This window comes from Heterocephalus glaber, unplaced genomic scaffold, assembly GCF_053883595.1.
Source record: "Heterocephalus glaber isolate CG9 unplaced genomic scaffold, H.glaber_assembly_v1.0 deba00001523, whole genome shotgun sequence".
In the NCBI taxonomy this organism is placed as follows: domain Eukaryota; kingdom Metazoa; phylum Chordata; class Mammalia; order Rodentia; family Bathyergidae; genus Heterocephalus; species Heterocephalus glaber.
In genome coordinates, this window is record NW_028258327.1 from 30,449,276 (window position 1) to 30,475,403 (window position 26,128).

The 26,128-nt window shown below is 35.6% G+C and overlaps 1 protein-coding gene across 3 annotated transcripts in view; it reads left to right on the forward strand.

The window, feature by feature from the left end:
- Positions 1-26,128, forward strand: part of Efhc1 (EF-hand domain containing 1) — a 126,423-nt gene that overhangs the window by 67,262 nt on the left and 33,033 nt on the right. For all 3 annotated transcript variants that reach the window (XM_087188144.1, XM_004869035.4, XM_087188145.1), the window contains exons 3-6: positions 9,555-9,842; positions 14,893-15,042; positions 16,461-16,653; positions 24,542-24,762. In XM_087188144.1, the coding sequence (XP_087044270.1) occupies positions 9,555-9,842; positions 14,893-15,042; positions 16,461-16,653; positions 24,542-24,762 (852 nt within the window). The remainder of the gene's footprint in view (positions 1-9,554; positions 9,843-14,892; positions 15,043-16,460; positions 16,654-24,541; positions 24,763-26,128) is intronic.

The window sequence follows — 26,128 nt, forward strand, 5'->3', positions numbered from 1 at the left end:
GTCTCTGTCAGTGCTGAAAATTGATAAGCTTAACATGCGACACATACGTGTAATAGAGTAAAATAAAAATTATGGCTTATTATAACTAATATTTATATTTATAGTTTTTGCCTCTCGATCTTGAAGTAAGCACAGATATTTTCATATTATGGCATTCTAAGTGTTTCCTAGGAGTTAGAAGACTTGAGTTTTCATTCTGGGTCTTCTACCAATAGCTCTGTAAATGTGGAAAGGCACAATGTTAATTTCCTTATCCATAAATGCAGAAGATTAGAAAGTATAACTGGGCACCTAGTCTTCTGCAAAAGTCTATGAAAAATACTTTTTTTTTTGGTACCAGGGATCAAACTCAGGACCTTCCACTTGCAAGGCAAGCAGCGGAACCACTGAGCTAAATCCCAGGCCCCCATTTTTTTTGAGACAGGGTCTTTCTATGTAGTTCAGCCTGGGCTTAAACTCACCATGTAGCCCAGGCTGGCCTCAAACTTGTGGTGGTCCTCCCGCCTCAGCCTCTCAGCTACTGGGATTATAGGCATGCACCACCACACCTGAAAAATAAACTTGAAACACAGTATCTACCCATTATTTTTCCTTCTTTTTTCCATAATGCATCAAGTTTTTTTCTACCTGGAAAGGTTGATATTATCCTGACAACATTTGTTTTGGAAGCAAAACATTTATTGCTACATTGTAGGTATAGGTAGTGATAACATTCATCATAGGTACTTATAAATGATATATCTTGCTTCTTTTTTCCCATTTCCCTCCCCTCCCTTTGACCTCTCTTCCCCTCCTTATTTACAAAAGCTTTGTTTCCATTTTTTCCTTCTATTCTTTTCTTCTTGTTCTTTCGTTCCTTTCCCCCTCCCCCCTCCCTTTCCCCCCTTCTCATTTGAACATTTTCTTCCCATTTTCCAATATCTATTGTGTACACTTTGGTTCTCATTTACACTTGGTTTCTCACACCAGAGAAACAATGTGGTATTTAAACATATGTATCTGATTTATTTCATTTAAGAGTATGGTCTCAATGTCGATTCTTTTATTTATAAATGTCTGAAGCTTATCCTTCTTTATGGCAGGATTGTATAAAATAACGAAATCATTATCCATTCATCTGTTAGTGAGTATTTGGGCTGTTTCCAAGATTTAGCTATTACAAACTGCGCTGCTTTAAACATGGGTATGCATTTATCACTGTAGTGTATTCTTTTGAGAAGATACCAAGAAGGGAAATAGGTGGGTTGAATGAAATGTTTTAGTGTTTTTGAGAAATCTCCACACTGATTTCCACAATGCTTGCACCAGTCTACACTGCCACCAACAGTGGAGAACGGTTCCTTTTTCCCAAAGCCCCTCTAGCTTTTGTTATTGGTTGATTTCTTGATAACAGCCATTCTTTCTGGAGTGAGTTAGAATCAGTGTTGTTTTAATTTGCATCTCAAAAGACCAGTGATGTTGAATATTTTTTCATATATTTATTTGCCATTTCTATTTCTTCTGAGAAGTGTCTATTCATTTCAGATGCAAATTTTGGGGTTGGATCTTTAAATTTGGAGATTCTGATTTTTTTTTAGTTCTTCATATATTCTAGACATTAGTCCTTTGAGGAACAAAAACATTTTTTTTCTTCACACTGTGGATTGTCTCTTCAGTTTATTGGTGGTTTCTTTTGCTGTGCAAAAGCTTTTTAATAAGATGAGATCCCAGTTATTGATTCTTCATGATATTTCCTATGCAATGAGAGTTTTGTTTATAAACTCTTTCCATACACCAGTGTCTTCGAGAGTTCTACCTATTCTATCCTCCAGCAGATTTAGTGTTTCTGTTTTAATATTTAGATCTTTGATCCATTTTTATTTTAGTTTAGTACATGGTGCAAGATATGGATCTAGTTTTAATTTTCAGCATATGGAAAGCTAGTTTTTCCAGCAGTCTCTTCCAGTGAAGGTGTTTGGCTCCTTTGTCAAGGATAAGGTAGCTGAATATGTTTGGAGTTGTTTCTGTGTCTTCTGATCTGTTCCACTGATCCTTGGGTCTGGTTTTTTTGCCAGTACCTTCCTGTTTTTATCACAGTAACTTTGTAGTATAATTTCAAGCCAGGGATCGTGATGCCCCATGCCTTGCCTTTGTTGTCTAGAGTTGCTTTTGCTATTTTAGGTCTCTTCTTGTTTCAAATGAATTTTAGGATTGTTTTTCTAATTCTATGGGACATGCTATTGGTATTTTTTTTTTTTTTTGGTACCAGGGATTGAACTCAGGTCCTTGCACTTGCGCTATTGGTATTTTGATCGGAACTGCATTAAATCTGTATAACAATTTTGGGAGTATGGCCATTTTCACTATGTTGGTTCTTCCTACCCAAGAGCATGGGATGTCTTTCCATTTTCTGATATCCTCTTCAGTCTCCTTTTTCAGAATAATGTAGTTTACCATGTAAAGGTCTTTTACTTCCTTCATTAGATTGATTCCTAGGTATTTCATTTTTTCAGATGCTATTGTAAAAGGTGTTGCTTCCCTAATTTTTCTCTCAGTGAGTTTCTTATTTGTGTACAAGAATATGATTGATTTTTGAGTGTTGATTTTGTTCCAGCTATGCTACTGAATTTGGTTGTTAAATCTAGAAGTCCTTTGTTAGAGTTTTTGGGGTCTTTATGTAGAATATCATGACATCCACAAATAACGATAATTTAACTTTTTCCTTTCCTATTCTTATTCCTTTTATTTCTTCCTCTTGTGTAATTGCTCTGGCTAGTGTTTCCAGAATTATATAAATAGGCTAGGTGATAGTGGACATCCTTGGCTTGTTACTGGTTGTAATGAAAGCTTTCAGTTTTTGTCCATTTAGTATGATGTTGGCTGTTGGTTTGTCATTTATCCGATTGAAATAAAAACTATCCCAATTTTCTGTAGGGTTTTTATCATGAATGGGTGTTGGACTTTGTCAAAGGTGTTTTCTGCATCTATTGAGATGATCATATGGTTTTTACCCTTGGCTGTCTTAATATGGTGTATTACATTTTTTGATTTGTGTATGTTGAATCATCCCTCCTTGCATCTCTGGGATGAATCCTACTTGGTCATGGTATATAATCTTCTTCTCCTCCTCTTCCTCCTCCTCCTCCCCCTCCCCCCTTCTCCCCCTCCTCCCCCTCCTCCTTCTTCTCACTTGCGAGGCAGGTGGTGGCACTACTGAGCTAAATTCCTGACCCTCTGTATAATCTGCTTGATGATTTGCTGCATGCTGTTTCTGGTATCTTATTGAAGATCGATTTTCACATCTATGTTTATTAGGGAGATTGGCCTGCATTCTGTTTTTGTTTGGCTCTTTCTCTAGTTTTGATACCAGGGTAATGATTGCATCCAGGAATTAATTTGGGAATGCTGCTTCTCTTTCAATTTCATTAAAGAATTTGAGAAGTAGCACCATTATATCTTCTCTGAATTTCTTGTAGAATTCAGCAGTCAATCCATCAGGATCCGGGCTTTTCTTTGTTGGTAGGTTTTTAATTACATCTTCAATTTCATTGACTGATATTGGTTTATTTAGAATTTTTATATCTTCTTGGTTCACCTTTGATAATTCACATGTATCTAGTAATTTGTACATTTCTTCTGTGTTTTTGATCTTGTAAGAATACAAGTTCTTGAAGAAGGTACTGATGATATTCTGGATTGCTGGAGAATCTGTTGTGATTTCACTCTTTTCATTCCTAATTGCATAGATTTGAGTCTTTTCTTTCCTTTTTTTGATAAGGTTAGCTAAGGCTTTGTCAGTTTTATTTAATCTTTCAAAAAACCAACTCTTTGATACATTGATTTTTTTTTAGCCCATTGCATTAATTTCTACTCTGATCTTTATAATTTTCTCCCTTTTATGAGCTTTGGGCTTGACTTGCTCTTCTTTTTCTAAAATCTTGAGGTCAACATTTGGTTGTTCATATGAATTTGCTCTGTTTTTCTATGAATTTCTCTCATAGGATTCCAGTTTCATTGCATTATAGGCTGATAATATGAATGGAATAGTTTCAGTTCCTTTGCATTTGCTTAAGCATGTTCTATGAGCTAACATGTGGTCTATTTTGGAGAACGTGTGCCCCTGAGATGAATGTGTATTCTGATGTTATGTGGTGGGACACTCTGTAGACATCTACTAAGTCCATTTGTTCAAAAGTTTGGTTCAGTTCTGATACTTCTTTGTTGATTTTTTTGCCTAGTTCATCTATCTCTTTGTGACAATGTAATATTGCGGTCCCCAATTATAATTGTATTATTATTATTTGATTTGTCATGTCCGTTAATATTTGTTTTATATAGTTGGGTGAACTGGTATTTGGTGCATATATACTCATGATTGTTATCTCTTACTCTTTTATTGTTCCCTTTACAAGGATGTAGTGACTTTCTTTGTCTCTCTTAGTGAGTCTTGGCTTGAAATCCACTTTGTCTGCAAAGAACAGCCACCCCAGCTTTTTTCTGGGTTCCTGTCACATGGAGTAGTGTTTTCCATCTTTGACTTTCAGTCTATGAATTTCTTTTTGGGTTAAATGTGTTTCTTGTGTGCAGAGTATTCCTGGATCTTCTTTCTTGATTCATTCTACTAGTCTGTTTCTTTAAATTCATGAATTGAGACCATTTATATTGATGGGTATAACTGATATGTATTGACTTATTTTTGTTCTGTTATTCTTCCTGTTGTTGGTTCCCTTTTCCCCCCTCTGTTTGTTTGCCTTGTTTGGTGGATTCATTCTTTTGGGGTTCGTGGAGTTGTAGTCCTTGTTATCTCTTTCTAGAATGTCCTTCAGAACATATTGGAATGCTGGTTTGGTGTCATGAATTTCTTCAGGTGTTCTTTGTCATGGAAGTATCTTATTTCTTCATCAGTTTTGTAAGATAGTTCTGCGTGGTTCATCAATCTGGGTTGGAGGTTGTTTTCTTTTAGGGCTTGAAATACTTCACTCCAAGCTCTCCTTGACTTGAGGGTTTGTGTTGAGAAGTCTGCTATGATTCTAATGGGCTTTCCTTTATACATGATTTGTTTCTTTAACAGCTTTTAGTATAAATAAAATAAAAATTTTATGTCAGTGAATGCTCAAATAACCAGTTAATTGAGTAGTCAGTTTCTTAGACGAGTTCCCAAAATACCATATATACATAATTTCGTGTCTGTACAGAAACAAAATGAATATAAAGCAGAACTGATATGTATATTATTTAGGCCTTCTTTGGTTCAAAAGGAATATTTAGATTTTTATTTCTTTATTTTGGGTGGGGTTTTTTTGAGTCAGGGTCTTTCTATGTAATTCAGGCTGGCCTTAAACTTATGGCAATCCTCCTGCCTCGGCCTTCTGAGTGCTGGAATTATAGGCATGCACCACCATGCCTGGCAAATTTTTGGATTTTTAGAAAATGAACATGTGGTCAGAATTCTATAGATGCACAAATACAGGAGATTAGGATTATTCTATACTGATCATATGGCATAATCTAGGTTTGCCCATAAAGAATTCATTGTCACTTAGATATTTTTAAAACAATAGAAAAATTCTGCTTATATAAGCCTTTTATATTAACACACACAAACCTGTGGCCCCAGAATCAGCCTTTGGGCCTCTTTTCCATCTCTGCCCACTCTTGGTAAATTCCAGATTCATGGCCTGAATGTCCTTTGAACATATGTACTGTAATTGCCTATTTGATATCTAATAGATATCCCAAACAAACTGAACTCCTGATTTTGCCTCATCCCCTCTCCAAATCTGCTGAGTTGCAGCGGTCCCCATTATTATCAGTTCATAGTAATTTCATCCTTTCTGTTGTTTGGGCCCAAAATATTTGAGTCATCTTTTTCTATCCTCTAACGTTGGCTTCTTTCCCAAAACCCAATCGTGCATTTTAAATCACCACCAACAATATCAACTTGTGCTATCACTGAAATTCAGATGTCTAAAATCAAGCTCTCCATCTGCCTACCCAAGATATCTTCTCCCTAAGTTTCCATTTCTATGGGGTCATCACTATATCTCTAGTACTGTGTTTTTCTCTCCTAGCTTCCGTTCACCACTTGCTCACTAGTAGTCCAGGCAGGCTTGCTCAGATTTTCCATTAATGATAATTTATTAACTCAGATCTGAAATATCAGAGGGGCTTTCCATCTGGTTGCCATGCCTAGCACTTCCCTCTGCACTATAGTCTGCATCCTGCTGCTGGATTTCCTTCCTCTGCTTCTGTTGTTACCATTGCCTAGAATCTCTGGTCCCTTTTATTTAGCTAAAACTTTCCCATTCTTCAAAGTCTAATAAATTTTCTGTTTCTTCTGAGTTAAGCTTTCTCTGGTAACTTTAGCCCCCATAGATTCCTTTTTTGAACCACTGTAGTATCTATTATCTGGGTAGTAGTGTGATATGTGGAGAAAACATTGGACTATAAGTCAATAGACTCATAGAGTTTCAGTCCCAGTTCTGGTCCTAACCCCTTTTATGGCCTCGGACAAACCACTATAAATACCCACAGTATGAATGTGTATATGCATATATCTTGAACTTTTTTCACTGAATTATTTGTAGCCATAAAACATAACATGCATCATGATACTTCTACTATATATACTTCAACTACTTCTTTTTAAAAAATCTGATTGTAGTCAAAACCCACTAAGTAGATTTTTAAGAAGTACTAATGAGCCTGGGTGTCATGACATGCACCTGTAATCCCAGCACTTGGGAGGCTGAGGCACGAGGATTGCAAGTTGGAGGGCAGCCTGGACTACATAGCAGGACTCTCTCTTAAACAAAACATTCATTTTCTTGGTCCATCATTTTATGACAGTTTAATGAGTATCTATCTATGTGGTGCCCTCGATGGGACCTAGGAAAACGGCATGAAACAAACCAAAGACTGTATCCTTTTCATCCTGTGTGGGATGTTTGATGAGCTTTGAAGAGGGAAGGAAATTCCAAATAAGTCAGCTAAAGCCAGTGAATGGGTCTACATTTCTTTGTAAAATACATATGGTTAGACTAGCTTTGACATTTTGCATATTTATTAGTCTGTGGCTCAAATACAGGTTATTTCATATATCAGTTATTATGATCATATTCCTATTTTATAAAATGTTATCTTTGTCTTTTGCTTTTTTGTGCTTTTATTGTTATTTTTTCTTTTAAACATTCTAGTGCAGATAGCCATTTCATCTTTTTATGAGTTTCAAGGACTTCATTCCATTATATTTATATTTCTCCTATGTGATAGCCAGTTTTCTTTTGATTTATTTTGAGACAGTCTCACTATTCTTTTGGTTTCTATTTTGTCCTTTACAGTAGACACTATACCCCTTTTAGCAACAACACTCATACATAGAATTATTTCATCTTTCCAATCATCAAGCTATACTTGTGTCTTCATATTTAAGGGTCTTCTTGATTTGTTTCTCTTGTTCTTGTACTGTTTCAGGTATGCTCTTTTGCCAACATAAAATATCACTGCAGTACTTTCTCTCTCTGGAAACAAATATTAAATATATAAAAAGAGTAACAGAAATTTAAAAACTAATCTCAACATAGCTGAGTGTGTGGTATACGCCTATAATTCTCACTACTTGGGCTGAGGCAGGAGGATCACAAGTTTGAGGCCTGCCTGGGCAATTTAGTGAGACCCTATCTCAAAATTTAAAAAATATTTTTTAAAAGGCTGGGGATATAGCTCAGTGATAGAGTACCCCTGGGCTCAATTCCTAGTGTTATCAAAACAAAACAAACCATGATTTCATAATACTGTTTCATATATATAGCTTTTTCTTTTTTTGAAATGGAGTCTTGCTGTGTTGCACAGGATGGCCTTGAATCTGTGATCCTCCCATTTTAGCCTCCCAAGTGGCTAGAATTATAGGCACAAGCCATGGTGCCCATCTGTTTTATATTTTTGAAAATGTGCAATAGATGTTCCATTTTGACTTCATGTTGATGTTTTTGCTTCCCAGAGGACCAAGGGTGTGTTGTGTATAATATGTATGTTTCTGAGGACTGTGAGAGCATTTACACACTCTCCAAATAGTCTGTGATGATTTCAAATAGAATAAGAATGAGTATGTCATTAATATGTATCTACAAGGGACTCCTTTTCTAAAGAATTGGACTTGAGCCTTTATTTTCACACTAAAACCTAAAATCGTGGTCCTATCCAAAACTTGTTTTTTATTATATTCAAAGCTTGCAAGAGACTTTTGACATGGAGGTGAAGCTAGTAGAGTTAAGTCCTTTAAGCTGTCTTACCAAAGAACACAGAGTAAATTGAGTATTGAGAGCAGATGTCAGCAAGCCTTTTCTATAAATGACCAAATAGTAAATATTTTGGGTTTCTTCTGCTTTCTCTGTTACAGTGATGTTAGTCTACCTAGGCTGCTATAACAAAATGCCATGGGCAGGGTGACTTAAGCAGTAGAAGTTTATTTTTCTCACCATTCTGGAGGCTCAAAGTGGAAGTTCAAGGCTATAGCCAATTCTGTTTCTGGTTAGAGCTCTCTTCCTGACTAACAAATAGCTGTCTTCTTTCTGTATCCTCTCATGGCCTTTTCTCAGTGCTTACACTAATTGCTGCCTTTTTTTTTTTTTTCTATTTTCTTAAAAATCTACTAGTCTTATTAGATTAGGGCTCCACCTACTTATCCTTACTTACCTCCTAAAGATTGAAGTCACATTGGCCTTAGGACTTTAATACATGAATTTGCAGAGGGAAGAGGGTCATAATTCAGTCCATAGTAGCAGCCCATATTTGTTTATCACTCCTTATAATGGAGGACCAACCATTAATAAATATGTCTTAATTAATTACATAATTTCTTTATTTTCGGGCAATTTGAATTTCCATGTTTTCATATAATTTCCATGTGTTATGAAATACTCTTAAAAATTTTTAACCACTTAAGTGTGAAAAAAAAAAAAATAGCTCACAGGTCATACAAAAAATGAGTGGCAGGGTAGATTTGTCCCATGAACTATAGTTTGTCAACTCTTGATTTAGAGGATAGGATTGATGAGTACTCAGAACTCCCTGTGTGGTTTTCTTTTCAGAGGGGTATTTTATGTTTTTTAGATGATATCTTAGTTACTTTTCTCTCGTTGCTGAGACAAAATACTCAACACCCAAAGTTAAAAGGGGAAAGGTTTATTTAGCTCACAGTTTGCAGAGGTTTCAGTCAATCAGCTGGCTCCAAGGCAAGGTGGCTTGGCAGAGGGGCATTGCAGAGGAGAACCAGTTCATGGCAAGCAGAAGACAGCAAAAGCAAAGCAAGCAAGCTTACCAGCATCTTTCTGCCCCTTTCTGCCCCATCCAGACTACTTAGGACAGATGGCACTCACACCCTTAATCCTAGTGCCCTTGAGCCTAGCATTGCACCACAAATCAGTTCCAGTGTCACACACTCTAGATCCAGCCACCTCTGAAAACACTCCACCTATGACTGCATGAGGCTTTGGGGGGACCTCTAGACACAAACCATAACAAATGACAATGACAAACTAATGCCACATCATTTCTTTTTCCCTTGTGTATTATAGGTGCTGAAATTTGATGCTTATTTCCAAGAAAATGTTCCTATGTCAACTGAGGAACATTATAGAATTCGTCAAGTGAATATTTACTACTATCTAGAAGATGATAGCATGTCTGTCATAGAGCCAGTTGTGGAAAACTCTGGGATCCCTCAAGGCAAGTTAATCAAACGCCACTGCCTACCCAAGAATGATGTAGGAGACCATTATCATTGGAAAGACCTAAATCGAGGAATAGACATTACAATTTATGGCAAAACTTTTCGCATTGTCGACTGTGACCAATTCACACAGGTACAGTATGTGTTTTTGGAAGCTGTGGGGTCTGAGGCATCATTCTAATTTATGCCCAGGTACATTTTCACTTATTAGGGTAAGGGGAAGACGCTGGTATTCTGTCCTGCATAAATTATTATTTTCAGGTTAACTAAATATGTGTGTGTATGTGTATGTGCTGATACATGAAAAGGCTATGTAATAACATCACTCTTCCAGAATGATGTTAATACATATCCAGTCAAAATCAAACTCCACCATAGCTGAATCATTTGCTAAGAAATACTTCCAGTGATAGTTCAAATAGAGTCAGGGAGGTAATAACCCTGATGGAGTGCAAGTAGGGAAAAAGCATTGGCCATTTAAGTTTGAGTTTATAATAATAGTAGTGTCTCTGTTAGCAAATAAAAGCCTCAATTTTTGTACAATTTATATATACATTTAAAAATAGTATGTGCTGGGCCAGGGATTTAGCTCAGTGGTTCCGGCGCCTGCTGCGCAAGTGCACAGTCCCAAATTCGATCATCGGTACCAAAAAAAAAGAGAGAGAGAAAAAAAAATGAAACCATTTTAAATGAAGAAAAAGTTTTTCTATCAAGAAAAGTCCTTCACTTTCTCTATTTCTTAAATTTAGATTTTGTTTTATACAAAGACAACTTTTCTTTAAGTTACATACATGGAGGAAGTAATGGCCTTTTATTTAGTACAAATCTCAAGTTTGTCTTAGTTCAAAAAATTACTTCTAACAGCAAAAATGTTATGCCTTTTATCATCCCAAATGTGGCTAATTTTTACGTTTGCCAAGCTCCTATGAATTCATTCTATTTTATTTAGCAGTTTATTTAACAAATATTTATTGTTTGCCATGTGCAAGGCACTGTGAGCAGAGACTTGAAGGAAGTGAAGAAGTGACCCATTGCATCAGTACATTCCATAGTATCAGAGAAAAACAGTATAGAAGGTAGAGATGCTAGGCCATCTTTGAGATATTGTCCCCTTCAACCATATTTGGATCTCATGCTTTTTAGATTTGTGAGATCCACCTATCATAGGAAGCTTCTGAGTTGTTATACCAGCAGTGAGAAATTATAAAAAGTTATCTAAACTTTAAAGTATTTTTACAGTTATATTTTTGAAAATTTGAGCATGTGCACATTTATTACTGACCAGTTGAGGCAACCCAGTTACAGTTGATTCTTGTTATTCACAGTACCTGTGACCAGTAAAGTCACCAGAAACACTAAGTTAGCAAATACTAAACCATTCTTCCCAGGAGGAGTATAGGTTTAGATTTTTGCCACTCTCTGGTCACAACATTTTTGATAAACAGTGCATAACCTTGTTTAATATATATTGCTAACTCATTAACATTGAGCACGTGGCCAACAGGCATATAACCCATGCCTGAATGAAGCTTATTTAATACACATATTTTTTTCCATAGGGCATGTAACAGCCTTCTTGCACTGGGGACTTTAATACTGTACTATTTTAAACATCAAAATCACCAACAACAGCAAAAAATGCAAAACTTATGGCATTATACAAAAAGGACACTTGTGTACAATCTGAAACTTGGAACAAGAAAGCAGAGCTTCATCTTGCTGTATCTCAGCTGAGAATAAATATATTTGGCAATGCAAATCTTTGGCACTATATACCTGTCTGCAAATGACAATTTACATATTGACAATAACTGACTTTGGGGTTACAAATATATTTTAGCAAGTACAGAAACTCATGAATCTGGAATCCATGAATAATGGAGATCAATGTACAGTATTTTAATAACATGTTTGATTAGAGCTGTATATTTGAGATACTAATGACTAGATTAAATTATATTTTCAACAATCTAAAACTTACACATCTGGGTTAGGGCTGTAGCTCAGTGATAGAGTATGCCTTTCATATGTGAGACTTTGGGTTCCATCCCAAGTACCACCAAAGAAAGTAAATAAATATACTAAATAAAATTCATTAGTTACTTTCTTGTCACTGGGACAAATTACCCAACACCTGTAACTTAAAGGATGAGAGGTTTATTTTTGCTCACCATTTCCTTGGGTTAAGTCAATGGTCTGCTGGCTCCAAGCCAGAAACTGTTTGGCAGAAGAACATGAAAGAGGAATACTGCTCAACCCAGTGGCAGCCAGGAAGCAAAGAGACAAAAGAGAGAAGCAAGGGGACAAGAATACACCCTTCCAAGGCCAGGGATTTGGCTCAGTGGTTCTGGCACCTGCCTCACAAGTGCAAAGTCCCAAGTTCGATCCCCAGTACCAAATAATAAAGAAAGAGAGAAAGAAAAGAAAGAAAGAAAGAAAGAAAGAAAGAAAGAAAGAAAGAAAGAAAGAGAGAGACAGAAAGAAAGAAAGAAGAAAGAAAGAAAGTTAGGTTACTGACATAAATTTAAAAAAATACACCCTTCCAGGTCGCCCCTCACTGACCCATTTCCATCCAGGCCCCACCTCCTAACAGGACTTTCAGCCCACACGATCCATTCATTTTCCACAAGCTCATGAGACTTTTGGAGGACACTTTGGGTCTAAACTGTAGAATAAAACAGCCAATTTCATGTTCTTCATTTGGGCTGGACCTATGAGTGGGTAAGGCAGATAGCTGTCTTTATGGGATGATTTGAATAGGGAAGCACTACTATCCTCATCCCTTGCATGCTTTTCTAAATAAAATATAAAGCCCCAGAAACTGCCGCTTTAGAATTTTTTTTTGTTGAATCCTTAGTGCTAGTGGAGCAGATATGAATACTATTCCACAAATGCTAATGTGTAGGAAATACTGTTTTTTAAAAATAACGTAAAACCAATTGAGCCTAAATACAATTAGGGCCGCTGTAACAAAAATACATAGACTTGGTGGCTTAAACTGCAGAATTTTATTTCTTCACAATTCTGGAAGCTATAACTCCGAGATCAGAGCTGCCACCATGGTTGTTCCAGTGAAGGCCCTCTTCGTGACCTGCAGACAGCCCACTTCCCCCTGTGTGCTCACATAGCTTTTTCTTAGTTCATGTATCTTTCTGGTGTGTCTTATAAGGACACTAATCCTATTGGATCAGAGCCCCACCCTTATGGCCTCATTTAACTTTGTTTTAATGAAGGCTCTATCTCCAAACAAGTTATATTTTAGGTTAGGGCTTCAACATATGAATTTGAGGGGCACGCAAATATTCTGTATAACAGCTCATGTTCCTAGTCATTCCATTCTGCCAGTGATTCCCAGCCCTAAACATAGTAAGAAAACAGCTCCACTCCTGGGCTGAAGACATCATCCAGGCAGGGCCCATATTGTGCAATGGCCAGGGGCTCCTTCCTGATGCTTGGTACTAGGTAAGATCCTGGAACTCAGAAGGCTGAGACTGGATGGTCCTAACTATAGCTGCACATGTGCTCAGAGCACTCTCATGGGGGATGTGTAGGGCCCTGCCATTCTTAAACCCACCAACCTGTGTCCTTTCTAGTCTGGGGAAATTTCCCTTTCCTCTTATTGCCTCAAAAGCATTCCCCTTTTTCTTCCTGCTTTGGGATACTTTCAAATCTCTTCAAAATGTTTAGATTTTTCTAAAACGTAGGAAAAACAGTCAACTTCAGGAAAATGTCATTCCTGCCAGAATCCCTAAAGTAAGATTAAAAAAGGGCCTGATTGTCTATTGGGTGAAAGAGAAAGGAGTAAAGTAAAACATCCATTAGATTCCTCAATCAATTATGCTGTTATTCTAATCCTTTATTTCAGGGGAAAGTTTTGTTAGTCATTAACTCCAACTCAATCATTTAAATACAAGGTAAAATTGTAATATTTTTATAGTGAACAGATACTGGAGACTGCCTAATAAAACTTTAAATAATCTGTCCACAAGCTAAGTAGCAGCAGAGCTATCACTGGAACCCTAATATTTTGACCCCAGGTTCTGTGTATCTTCTGTTGAATTGTCCAAAAGAAAACTGCACACTTCCTAAAAGAAACCCAAAGATTTCTTTAGGTTGATTTCTAGTTACAGAATATAAGGTTATCATAAAATTATTCTTTTCTAATTATCAACAAAGGTATAGGGTGGTGCTTTTAAGAAGATTAAATGTCAAGTTGTATTAAAAGATATAATCCTTCTTAAATTATATATTTATGATTAGCAAAATAAAAGTGAAGATCTTGTCAAATTCAGGTGCTTTCTTTTTATTTTTCTAGTGGGCTTTGAGCACTCGGCTTAAACTTCCTATTTTGCTCAAACATTTTCTGATCTAAAATAACTAGTGGGTGTACTTTGTTTTCTTTTTGGTGAGGGAGAAAAACTTAGTCATATACTTGTTCTAAGGGAGTTAGAAAAGTTGGAATATGATTTCAGTTTAACTTGGGCATTGTGCACCTTGCGTCCATACCAAGTATGAATTACTTATTGTTTGAAAGCATTGTTAGGTTCCAGATATTTACTCAATCTTAGAACTTACTCTGTTCTTGGGAACCCAACTTAATTGCTTGATTGGTCTACATTTACATCCAAATCTAATTTCTTTTTTTTTTTTTTTGGTACCGGGGATCAAACTCGGGTCCTTGCGCTTGCGTAGCAGGCTGCGAAACCACTGAGCTAAATCCCCGGCCCGCAAATCTAATTTCTTTACCAGCCTATTTTCCAATTAGCTTAGCATATTACCAGTGTCACCATATTAGATTTTTTTTCCTTTTTTTTTTTTTTTCCTTTATTTTTAGTTTGAGACAGGGTCTTGCTAAATTACTATGTTGCCCAGGCTGCACTCAAGTTTGTGTTCCTTACGCTGTAGCTGCCCTGAGTGCTAGGATTACAGGTGTGTGCCACCACACCCAGCTAGCAATTTTATGATATAGAATACTATACTTCAGGAAATTATCAATTATAATCTGCATTATATAATTAAGTCAATTGGAGACAGTATTTATTTCTAAGATGAGCTTAAACTGAAACTAATGTTTAATTTGAGCAATAGCATAGAAATTATTATTACACTTATTTTTATACTGTCAACATATCACTTTAAGAAACTCTAAGAAGTATGATCATTATTAATTTGGAAATATTTAGGAATTTTTAGAAAGTCAAGGAATTGAATTAAATCCACCAGAGAAGATGGTCCTTGACCCTTACACTGAGCTCCGGAAACAACCTCTTCGCAAGTATGTCACCCCATCGGACTTTGATCAGCTCAAGAGATTTCTCACTTTTGACAAACAAGTAAGTGACCTTGGCCAGGAGGGTTACTTGTTGGCAAGCCTTCTGTGCTGAAACATTGTACCTATAGTTTAACCATATGTGTACAGAGCTATCTTTCTGGTTTCCTCTAGCATTAGTTAAGAGAAGTTAGTTAAGAAGTTAACAGAAAGAGAAGTTAAGAGAAGGGTTAATTAAGAGATGTCTAAGTTTTGTTTTTTTTTAAGCACTTGTAAGTTATATATACCTTGCTCGCGAGCAGTGTGCTCTAAGTTTTTTATTAGATCTTTAGACATTGTAGAATTAAGTCATATGAGTCATGTCAAATATTTTCATCTTAAAACACTCGAGGTGTGTCTGCTTCTCACTACATTTCTGTTGACCATTTGTTTTCCCCCAAATAAGTTAATCTCATGGAATCCTTTGGGAAACCTTAAGTGAATTAATTGGGAAATATCAAAGCTATTGTGTATTTGTCAGTCTCTGATATCAAAATAGTTAATTTCAGAGAAAGGATTATAAATACTTTCTTTTTAAATGTCATATTATTATTTCTATTAGTACATATTAGTACAAAATTGTTGTGCACTTTCCAACTCTGTCCCAACATTCTTAATCCTCCTCCTTATGAACAGATTTAAATCATAACAGATTTGAATTCTCTTTCTGTACTAAAGAGAAAGAGAAGAAGGATGCTGCTCTTTTTTTTCCCCCTTATAAATTTAACTTTCTTTAGTTGAGAAAATTTTACCTAGTGCTAGCATGGTCTTCTAAGGATTTTGTTAGAAGACCATGTTATTAGTTATGTATATGTTATTACTTTGTATTTAAAGAATGTGTTGATACAGTTACTACAATATGTGTGGGAGCAAAAAAAAGAAGACTGGCTAATAAATGAAAATTCTTTCCATACTAATTATATATAAACCATTCACCTGTATCTTTTTTTTGTTTTTTTTAGACAGGGTCTTGCTATGTTTAATCTGGCCTTGAAGTCACTATGTAGCCCAGGCTGGCCTCGAACTTGTGGTGATCCTCCTGCTTTAGCCTCTCGGAGTATTGGGATTGCAGGGGTGCACCATCATCCCCAGCCACACCTCTGTTTTTTTAAATGCATATAAACCACTGTATAGAGAACCCCATTGCTCTTTTAATTCAGCTTCTCATTCATTGATTAATGTTTCGGGTCAGAGTAAGTTCTTCTTGGCACAAAGTTATAAATCTTTTATTATTCTTTGCAGTTGTTGACATCTGGTACATAATTTCCAGTGTTTTCATATCTTTGATGAATATTTCTTTTTTCACTTTACCATCTGAGATTACTTTGTAGTCTTTCCAGTTAGTCTTTTCATCATTGTCTGATATATAAATGCCAATGTAGCTGAGTTAAACTCTTCACTTTTAGGATTCTTACTTAAGTCACTACTCTGGATTCCTCAAAGGTTCTTCGGTTCTATGCGATCTGGGATGATACTGACAACATGTTTGGTGAATGTCAGAACTACATTATTCATTACTATCTTATGGATGATACGGTGGAAATTCGAGAGGTCCATGAACGAAATGATGGGAGAGATCCTTTTCCACTTCTGATGAACCGCCAGCGCATTCCCAAGGTCTTGGTGGAGAATGCAAGTATGTTTGATTTAATATAAGGCTTATAAATTTATCCTCTGTTACTTGAGGCTGTTTTGGATCTTAAAGGAGTTACTTAATCAGTGTGGTTATTTCTTTACCCTTGAGAGGCTCTCACTGTGTTTTCCTGGGTGCTCAGCAAATGTCTTTCTCACAACTTACTGCCTTTGTCTTGCTCCCCACTTAAGCCATGCCTCCTGGTAGGGATGATTGATATTCAGAACAAGGTAACAAAAACAAAATAGCAGTAGGAGATCCGTTTAAGAAAGGTAGACAGAGGATTAAAAACTGAAGCAATCTAAAATTAGATTTTTAATGTATTTTTCAAACAGCTCTGTTTTCATCTAAGAATATAGCTTAGCATTTCCTTACATGCTTTCCTGACTTTGGTTCTTATCTTAACTACTTTCTAAATGGGAAGTTTCTGTATGAGTTAACTTGAGATCAGGAAAGGCATACCAATGTCTTGCAAAGGTAGAGTCTCATGGTGTAGACTCTGGCTCTTTCTTTGCTTGTTTAAAATAACTTGGTATGTTGGAGAGTGGGAAGGCAACAAAATGTAAGTGGATACCTGCTGTTACTGTTAGGATAAGTAGTCTTGAATTAGTTATCCACTTAGCAGTTAAAGAATTTTTCTCCCACAAAAATGTCTTCTTGGTCACATGTAATAACATCTCTCATGTTTGGTTGGGAGACAGAATTCTGTAAATATTTTCTTGATTTTTTTTTTCTTTTTACTGTATTTTTGGGAAATAGAAGATAAAAATTCTACATATAGGGCCAGGGATTTAGCTCAGTGGTTCTGCCACCTGCCGCCTCAATCCCCGGTACCAAAAAAAAAAAAAAAATCTACATATAGAATAAGAGATTTGTGTAGGTTAAAGGCTATAAACAAATTTGACAGTCTAAAGGCTAAATTCAACCAAGCCACATGTGTTGCTTGGCCTCCTGCAAGTATTTTATTTTAAAAGGGTGTTATTTGTGGACGGGAAGTTAGGAGGGTTTTATCATTGAGAGATAAGATAATCAAAATGTAGTGAAAGTACATCTTGATGAATATGCAGTAGTTAGAAGCAACAAACAAGATGTATACAGAAAACAAATAGATGAGTGTTAAAAGCATAGTGCTGTGTAAAAAAAAGTAAAATGAAATAATACAATAACATTTACATAATGTGAAATCTATGTACAACATAGTACACATGGTACATATTCAGTCAAAAAGCTGCACATTATTGGCACAGGGGACTGTGGCTACCATGGTGATTCTGCCCAGATCTAGTGAGAATCCCACAGTGCTTGACCACAGAATTACTATGAATGAGGCACCTGGACCCACCCTAATCCCAGACAGAGGCTTGATGAGGATGGATTACCGTTTTTTAGGTACTCTCTACTTCATGCTGATCTGAAATGAACTATGCTATATCTCAATGAACTAGGAAAATAAGAACAAACTAAACCAAAATTAGTAGAAGGAAAGACTAAAGATCAGAGTAGAAATAAATGAAATGGAGACTTAAAAACTAAAAAAGATCAATGAAAGACTGAAGATCAGAGCAGAAATAAATGAGATGGCGACTTAAAAACTACAAAGGATCAATGAAAAAAAATCTGGTTCTTTAAAAAGATGAACAAAATTAGCAAACCCTAAACTAGATTAACTGAGAAGACTCAAATAAAATCAGAGATGAAAACGGACACATTAAAATTATTATGCACAACTATATGATCACAAATTAGATAACCTAGAAGAACTGGACAAATTTGTGAACATATTCATCCTACCAAGATTGACATGAGAAATACAAAACTAGAATAGACCAATAATAAGTAACAAGTCTGAAGCATTAATAAAAAGTCTCCTACTAATGAAAAGCCCAGGAGAGGAGGGCTTCACTGCTGAGTTATACCAAACATTTAAAGAAGAACTATACCAGTTATTCTTAAATTATCCTCCCAAAAATTACAGAGGAAAGAATTCTTCCGAACATAATCTTTGATGTCAGCATTACACTAATAGAATAACCATTCAAAGATACACACAAAAAGAAAACTGCAGGTTATTATCCTTATTGAACATAGATACAGAAATCCTCAACAAAATACTATCAAACTAAATCTAGCGGTCATTAATAAGATGACTATGATTAAGTTGGATTTTTCCCACCAATGCAAGCATGGTTCAACATATACAAAGGAATAGATATGATGCACCACATCACAGAATGAAGCCAAAAGCCATGTGATCATCTCAATAGATGCAGAAAAAGTACTTGATCAAAGTTAACATCACTTTATAATAAAAACACTGAATAAAATTGATATGGAATGAGTGTACTTCAGCTTAATAATGGCCACTTATTATAAGCCAATAGCTAACATTATCCTGAATGGAGGAGAAGCAGAACACTCTCTAAGTTCTGGAACAAAATAGGGATCTCCACTTTTACCACTTTTAGTCAATATAGAGTTGAAAATCCTAGTCAGAGTAGATCAGTCAAGACAAAAAAAAAGCATCCAAATTGGAAAATAGTAAGTCAGTTTGTCATTTGCAGATGTCATGATCTTAAACATATAGAAAACCCCAGACACTGCCAAAAATTACTGTAACCAATGAATGAATTCAGCAAATTTACAAGATAGAAGATAAACTTATAAAGTCAGCAGTGTTGCAATGTACCAATGACAAATTATTTGAAATAGAAATCATGAAATCAATCATAATTACAATAGGTACAAAAAAATCCTAGGAATAAATTTAACCATCCCATGTCCATGGATTGGAAGACTCAATATTGTTAGAATGTCCATAGTGCCAGGCATGGTGGCACACGTCTGTAATCCCAGCATTCAGGAAGCTGAGGCAGGAAGATCACTGTGACTTCAAGGCCAGCCTGGTCTCTGTGGTGAGTTCAAGGCCAACCTGAATTACACAGAGAGACCCTGTCTTCAAAGAAAAAGTCCATGGTACTCAAAACAATTTACAGATTCAATGAAATCTATCAAAATACCAATGGCATTTTCCCCAGAACTAGAAAAAAATCCTAAAATTTGTATGGAACTACAAAACAAACAAAAGCAAATATCCAAAGCTGTCTTGAGAAGGAATGGAACAGGAAGCAGTACACTACCTGATGTCAAAATATACTGTAAAGCTGTAGTACTCAAAATAACATAGTATTGGCATAAAAACAGATGTATAGACCAATGGAATAGAATAGTGAGCCTAACAACCCCCCCCCCCACACGCATGCATACCTCTAGCTATTTTTGACAAAAGTGCTAAGAATACTTGGAGACAGGACAGATCTTAATAAATAGTTCTGGGGAAATTGAGTGTCCATGTGTTGAAGAATGAAATTAGACCTCTGTCTCTTACTAGTTAACAAAAATCAACTCAAAATAGATTGAAGACCTAAATGTGTAAGACATGCAACTATGAAACTTTTAAAAGAAAATATAGGGGAAATACTTTAAGATATTGGAATGGCCAAGGATTTGGGAAGGACAAGACCCCCAAAGCACGGGGTTGCGGGGGGGACTAGACAAATGAGATTATGTCAAACAAATTTTCTGCACAAAGGAAAAAATCAACAATGTGAAGAGACAACCTATAGAGTGGGAGAAAATATTTGCAAAATAAACTTTGACAAAGGGTTAATATTCAGAATATATAAGGAACTCAAATTCTCAATAGCTAAACAAACAAATCCATTAAAAAATGGACAGTAGAGTCTCACTGAAACTGAATCCTTTGAAATCTCAGGTTCCAGATTTGTCTCTGCCTCATCAGTAAGTATTATTCATCAGAGTTGTATGGAGAGGCAGCATGGTGACATATGTAGGGTTCAACCACTGTGGAAATCAGTGTGGAGATACCTCAAAGAAGTAGGACTAGAGGCCCTATTTGACCCAGCTATTCCCCTGCTGGGTATCTTCCCAAAAGAATTAAAATAATCATACCAGAGCGATATATGTGCACCCATGTTTATAGCGGCACAGTTTGTAATTGCTAAAGTTTGAAACAGCCCAAGTGCCCATCAACTGGAAACTGGATAAAGAAAATGTGGTTTTTTTATAAAATGGAGTACTACTCAGCCATGAAGAATGAGAAACTAGAGACATTGATAGCTAAATGGATGCATATTGAGGCCATCCTCGTAAGTGAAATAAATAGGACACACATGTGTAAATACCAAATAGTTTCTCTGATGTGAGAAACTGTAAGTATAAATAAGGATTAAAATTATTAAAATGAATAATTGATAATTTGAAATACGAAGAAAAGGTCCAAATGGATAGGGGAAGTGGGAGGGGAAGGGGAAAGGAAAGAAGAGAAAGGAAAAATTATAAGAAAAGGAAAAAATGGAAACAAAGTCTTTGTAAATAGGGAAGGGTGGAGGATAGGGAATAGGGAAAAAATAAGAACCAAGATACATCATATACAGGTACAAGTACCCAATGATAAATGTAAATGTATTGTATACCTAAAATGTACCAATAAAGAATTTAAGGAGCCAGGGATTTAGCTCAGTGGTTCTACTGCTTGCCTCGCAAGCACAAGGTCCAGAGTTCAATATCCGATACCAAAAAAAAAAAGAATTTAGGGAAAAAAAAAAAAAAGAGGTAGGAAACATCTCTTTTTGCAAGTCATTGTTAGTCATAAGGCAGCAGTATAGAAAATGCGTACGCTCCTCTCAGTTAAATAACTCCTTTAACTAGAATGGTGGTGTAAAGAAATGGCATCTAAGTGAGTCTGAAAGGCATTTATCCAATGGTTGATTTTTATTAAATTCAGTTAAACATAAGTAAAATACCTGCTATAGCAACCATTTCACATGCTAAGAGCTATAGAGGATAAAATGAAAATTTAACTCCTACACCTACAACTCCAGTCCTTCAGATACTTTTGTTGTTACTGGAGAGATAAATCATATAAATACATAAAGGTATCAAGTAATAACACAAGTTTACCAGATTATCTAATTATGTAATTAATTATCTAATTATGTATCTAATTATCTAATTATGTATCTAGTTATGTCATGAAGAGAGATATGGGCCAGAAAGACTAAAGAAGACTTTGTGGAAGAGCTGATATTGGACCCAGATTGAGAGTGGCAGAGAACAAAGGGAAAGAGCACTCTAGAGAAAGCAACAAGAGCAAGGGTTGGGAATTAGGAATAGTATGGCATATTTGGGAGTGTCCAGGAGATAGCCTGGCAGGAAATTTTTGTTTGGCAGTACACTCATCCCTCAGTATCCAAAAGGGATTCGTTTCAGGATCTCACTGAGGAAACCCAAATCTGCAAGATGCTCAGGTACCTTATAATAAAATAGTTAAAATAACCTACTACTTGCATATGACCTATACACATCCTCTCATATATTTAATAGCTCTGAATCATTTAAACTACCTCATACAGTATAAATGCTATGTAAATAGTTGTTATTTTGCATTGTTTAGGGAATAATGATAAGAAATAAAGGTCTGTCATGTTCAATACACATGCTATATTTTTGAAAACATATTTCCAGTCTGCACTGTAATTGAATCCTCAGATATGGAATCTGTAGATACCAAGGCTCAACATTAATAGAAAATTATGCAAATATCTTTCAAAATTTCTCTGTTCCAGGACCTTCTTTTACATAGTTAAGATGAATCAAAGTTATACATTTATTGTGGATGGAGTTATAGTATCAAGGTTTCTAGTTCTCTGTTGAGGGTAACTACAGGTTACCATTATGTTGTAGGTAAGGTAAAGTGGGTATTTATTTGGCTTACATGAAATGCCTTCTATATATTGCTGAATACAGGGCATGAGGTTCTGAAAGTCTCAGTATGTTGTTAGACTGGCTCAATCTGAAAGAAGATGAACAATATAAAAGGTTTAAGATATACGGAGAACAGAAACATAATAGGTCTAGTTGGAATTCTAGTTGGAGAAACTAATGAAAAATAAAGGAGAAGCAGTATATGCTCAATAATGTTGCATAATTTATACACACTAAAAGAAAAGTAATGACAGTAAGTCTAAAGGAATTTAAGTGAAAAAAATGAAAGAAATAATAAACCTGAAAAAAAATGAAATTGAAAACAAATATAACAGTGATTTGTTAAACCAAAGGTGGTTTCTTTGAAAGGACTAATAAAATGACAAACTATTGATAAGATTTTCCAGAGGGTGAGGGAAAGAAGGCACATACATAAAAAATATTAAAAATAAAAAAGGAGTTATATTTTGAAAACGCAGCAGGGATTAAACATAAGAAAATACAAAGTTTCTGCCAATAAATTTGAAAATGAAAATTTTCAAAAATTTCTGAAAAATTTTCAGAAAACTATACTGTAACTTGCTCAAGAAGAAATAGAAAACCAATGTCTGTAACCATTAAAGAAACAGTTTCAGTTTTTAAATTCCCCACAGAGAAAACACCAGATGTAGATAAATTTTATAGATAGTTTTTACCAAACACTCAAAGAAAATTTCAAGCTTTTAAGCTTAACACGAGCCCTTTCAGAGAAAAACAAAAAGAACTCCTTAGTTCATTTAAAACAGGTGAGTGAAACCAAAGGCATCATAGGAATGAAAAACTATAGTTAATATCACTCATAAACATAGATGCAAAAATCCTAAAGTAACTTGTAAACCAAACCTGGTAATACATGAAAAAAATAATTTGTTGAGCAAAAAAGGCAAATGGCTGGATAGGATACACACAAATACCAGATCTCCTAGAACACTGTATACTGAGAAACTCAAGCAGTTATGAACTATGTCTGCTGTTGCCCATTGCTTGCTGGGGCTACTCAAAAGGATCTGGTAGGGTTAGGTATTAGACACCAAAGAAAGATCCTTGGATTCAAGAGCTTTTACAATGCATGTTTGGGAAAATAATAGCACCTCCTTACTATGAAAACAGACTGGGGATCAAGTCTTATATTTCTGATATAGCAGAAACAGTCTTTCTCTTGTTTTTCTGTCTTAGCAATTACCACTTAGGAAAATACAAGTCTACTTTTCATTCTCATTGTGATCAAGGTTCTGCATTCAAACTTGCTGGTTATAACTTTAAGATGTAGCACTCTACCAGAATTTATTGACTCATGGTTTCTGTGAAGGCCAAGCTGTAGGGAATCAATCTTAAACACGTTAACCTTTAGTTCTCATAAGACACTCTGACAAAACTAGATTTATTCCAAATATGCAAGACTGACTCTACATTTAAAAATCTGTTGATTCTCACAGGAATGGATTACTGTAATCATCTCATTAACTGTCTCTGCCCTCTGCCTCCAGGACTAGGTCACACTGTCCTAACAGCAGTGATTACAACTGAAATGAAACCGTTCTTTATGTAATTGTTTAGTGTCTGTTTCCCAAACAGAATATTTTCTCCACAAAGGCAGGAATTGTGTCCATATTATTACTTGTTCTAATTCTAGTATTTAGCAATATATTTGGCATATGAGTAGTTACTAAGAATTGTTGCATGCACACGTGAATGAGTGAGAAGTCAAACCAAGTAACTTGCATCCTTCCTAGATCTGAGACTCTTATGTGTCCTATAAAAGTTCATTTGTTCTTTCCTCCTTTAATGATTTCTTCTAAGAATTAATTCTGCTAAGCTTAGTGATTTGTAGTAGTAGATCTAGCTGAATATGGGAAAAAGACTTTACAAAAACCATCTGGGATATTATTTATGTGTCCTGTCAACAGATGCAAATATATAGCCTTACATTCTTGTGAGAATGTAGGAGAGTCCGTGCCTCTTGACCCGAGTGTACTTCCCTAGTCTCAAGAATATTGGTGCTTGTGTGTCAGTCCTTCTTCTTATACTCATTCCTTCTTCTTTTCTCTCCAACCCCACTTTATGTTAGAGAACTTCCCTCAGTGTGTGCTAGAGATCTCTGATCAGGAAGTGTTAGAATGGTACACTGCCAAAGACTTCATTGTGGGGAAACCGCTCACTATCCTCGGGAGAACTTTCTTCATTTATGATTGCGATCAGTTTACTCGACAGTACTACAGAGAAAAGTTTGGAATCCCTGATTTACCACGCATAGATGTAAGCAAGCCGGAACCACCTCCTGTAAAACAGGTAATGGAGTAGTAGTTCTGAGTGTGATGAGAAGATAATTTCCTTTATGTAGAAATTAAAGAAAATGAACCCCTATGTGAATACAGTATTTAATAAAAATGGACAAAGTATAGTAGCAGAGTAGTTCAGAAAAGAAGAAAAACAAATGAAAAGCACCTCAGTCTAATTTGTGATCTAAGAAATAAAATCAAAATAATGAGGTTTATTAAAATCTATTCAATTTAAAAAGATATACCGTATCTAGTGTTTTCCCAGTGAAGAAATGGTAATTTTCATATACTATTAGTAGGAAAGCCAGTCAGAATAACCTTTCTTTTTTTATTTTTAATTTTTGTTAGTACATGTTTGTAGTACATTATGATTACATTCATTCATCATCATGGAGAATTGACATATGTACATAACACATCATAATTCTTTTTACATCCCTTCCTCTCCCCACCTTTCTAAAGGGTAACTTGTCATCATTTTAATTTTTTGAATAAAATGTTGCATATCTTTGGCCTAGAAAATATGCTCTGAGGACTATAAAGTGATACATTTTATAGTGAAATGAAGTATAAGAACATTGACAAAATAAATTATATTTATCCATAAAATTAGAGTATAAGGCCTATAAAAGAAGAAGTAAATCTATGCATATTAACATGGGGAAAGTCCATAATATATATTTTTTAGTATATGCGCTGCCGAAGTGAGCACGACCATAATATATTTTTAAATGAATATGTATCTATAATGTGGTCCTATTTTTATGAATTTCAGCATATTGTATCTGCTTATGTATGGTTAGGAAAAGACCCGGAACAGTATTTACCATATTATTAATGGTAGTTGGTTCAACATGCAGAAATGGGAAGGAGAAGAGGGAAATGACCAGAAAACTTCCTTTTTATGCTTTCTGTGGATTTTTTTCATAGCAAAGATTATATTACTTTTTTTTTTTTTTGGTATCAGGGATCGAACTCGGGTCCTTGCGCTTGCGCAGCAGGCGGCGAAACCGCTGAGCTAAATCCCCAGCCCCTTATATTACTTTTTTTTAAAGTTTTTTTTCCTCAAAGAATTGGGGATTGAACCCAGGGCCTCTCCCATGTTAGGAAAGAGCTGTACCACTGAGCAGTCTCCCTTTCTGTTTTAATTTTAATTTTGAGACAGGATCTCACTAAGTTGCCTATGCTAGCCTGGAACTTGTGATCCTCTTGCCTCAGTTTCCCAAGAAGTTCGGTTTACAAGTATGTGCCACCATGCCCAGCTGAAAGTTTTATTTTATTTTAAAATTTTCCAATTTTTTTTGTGATCAAATATACACAATATTCCTTCCTTCTTAACTATTTTAAAGTGTATAGTTCAGTGGTATTAAACAGTC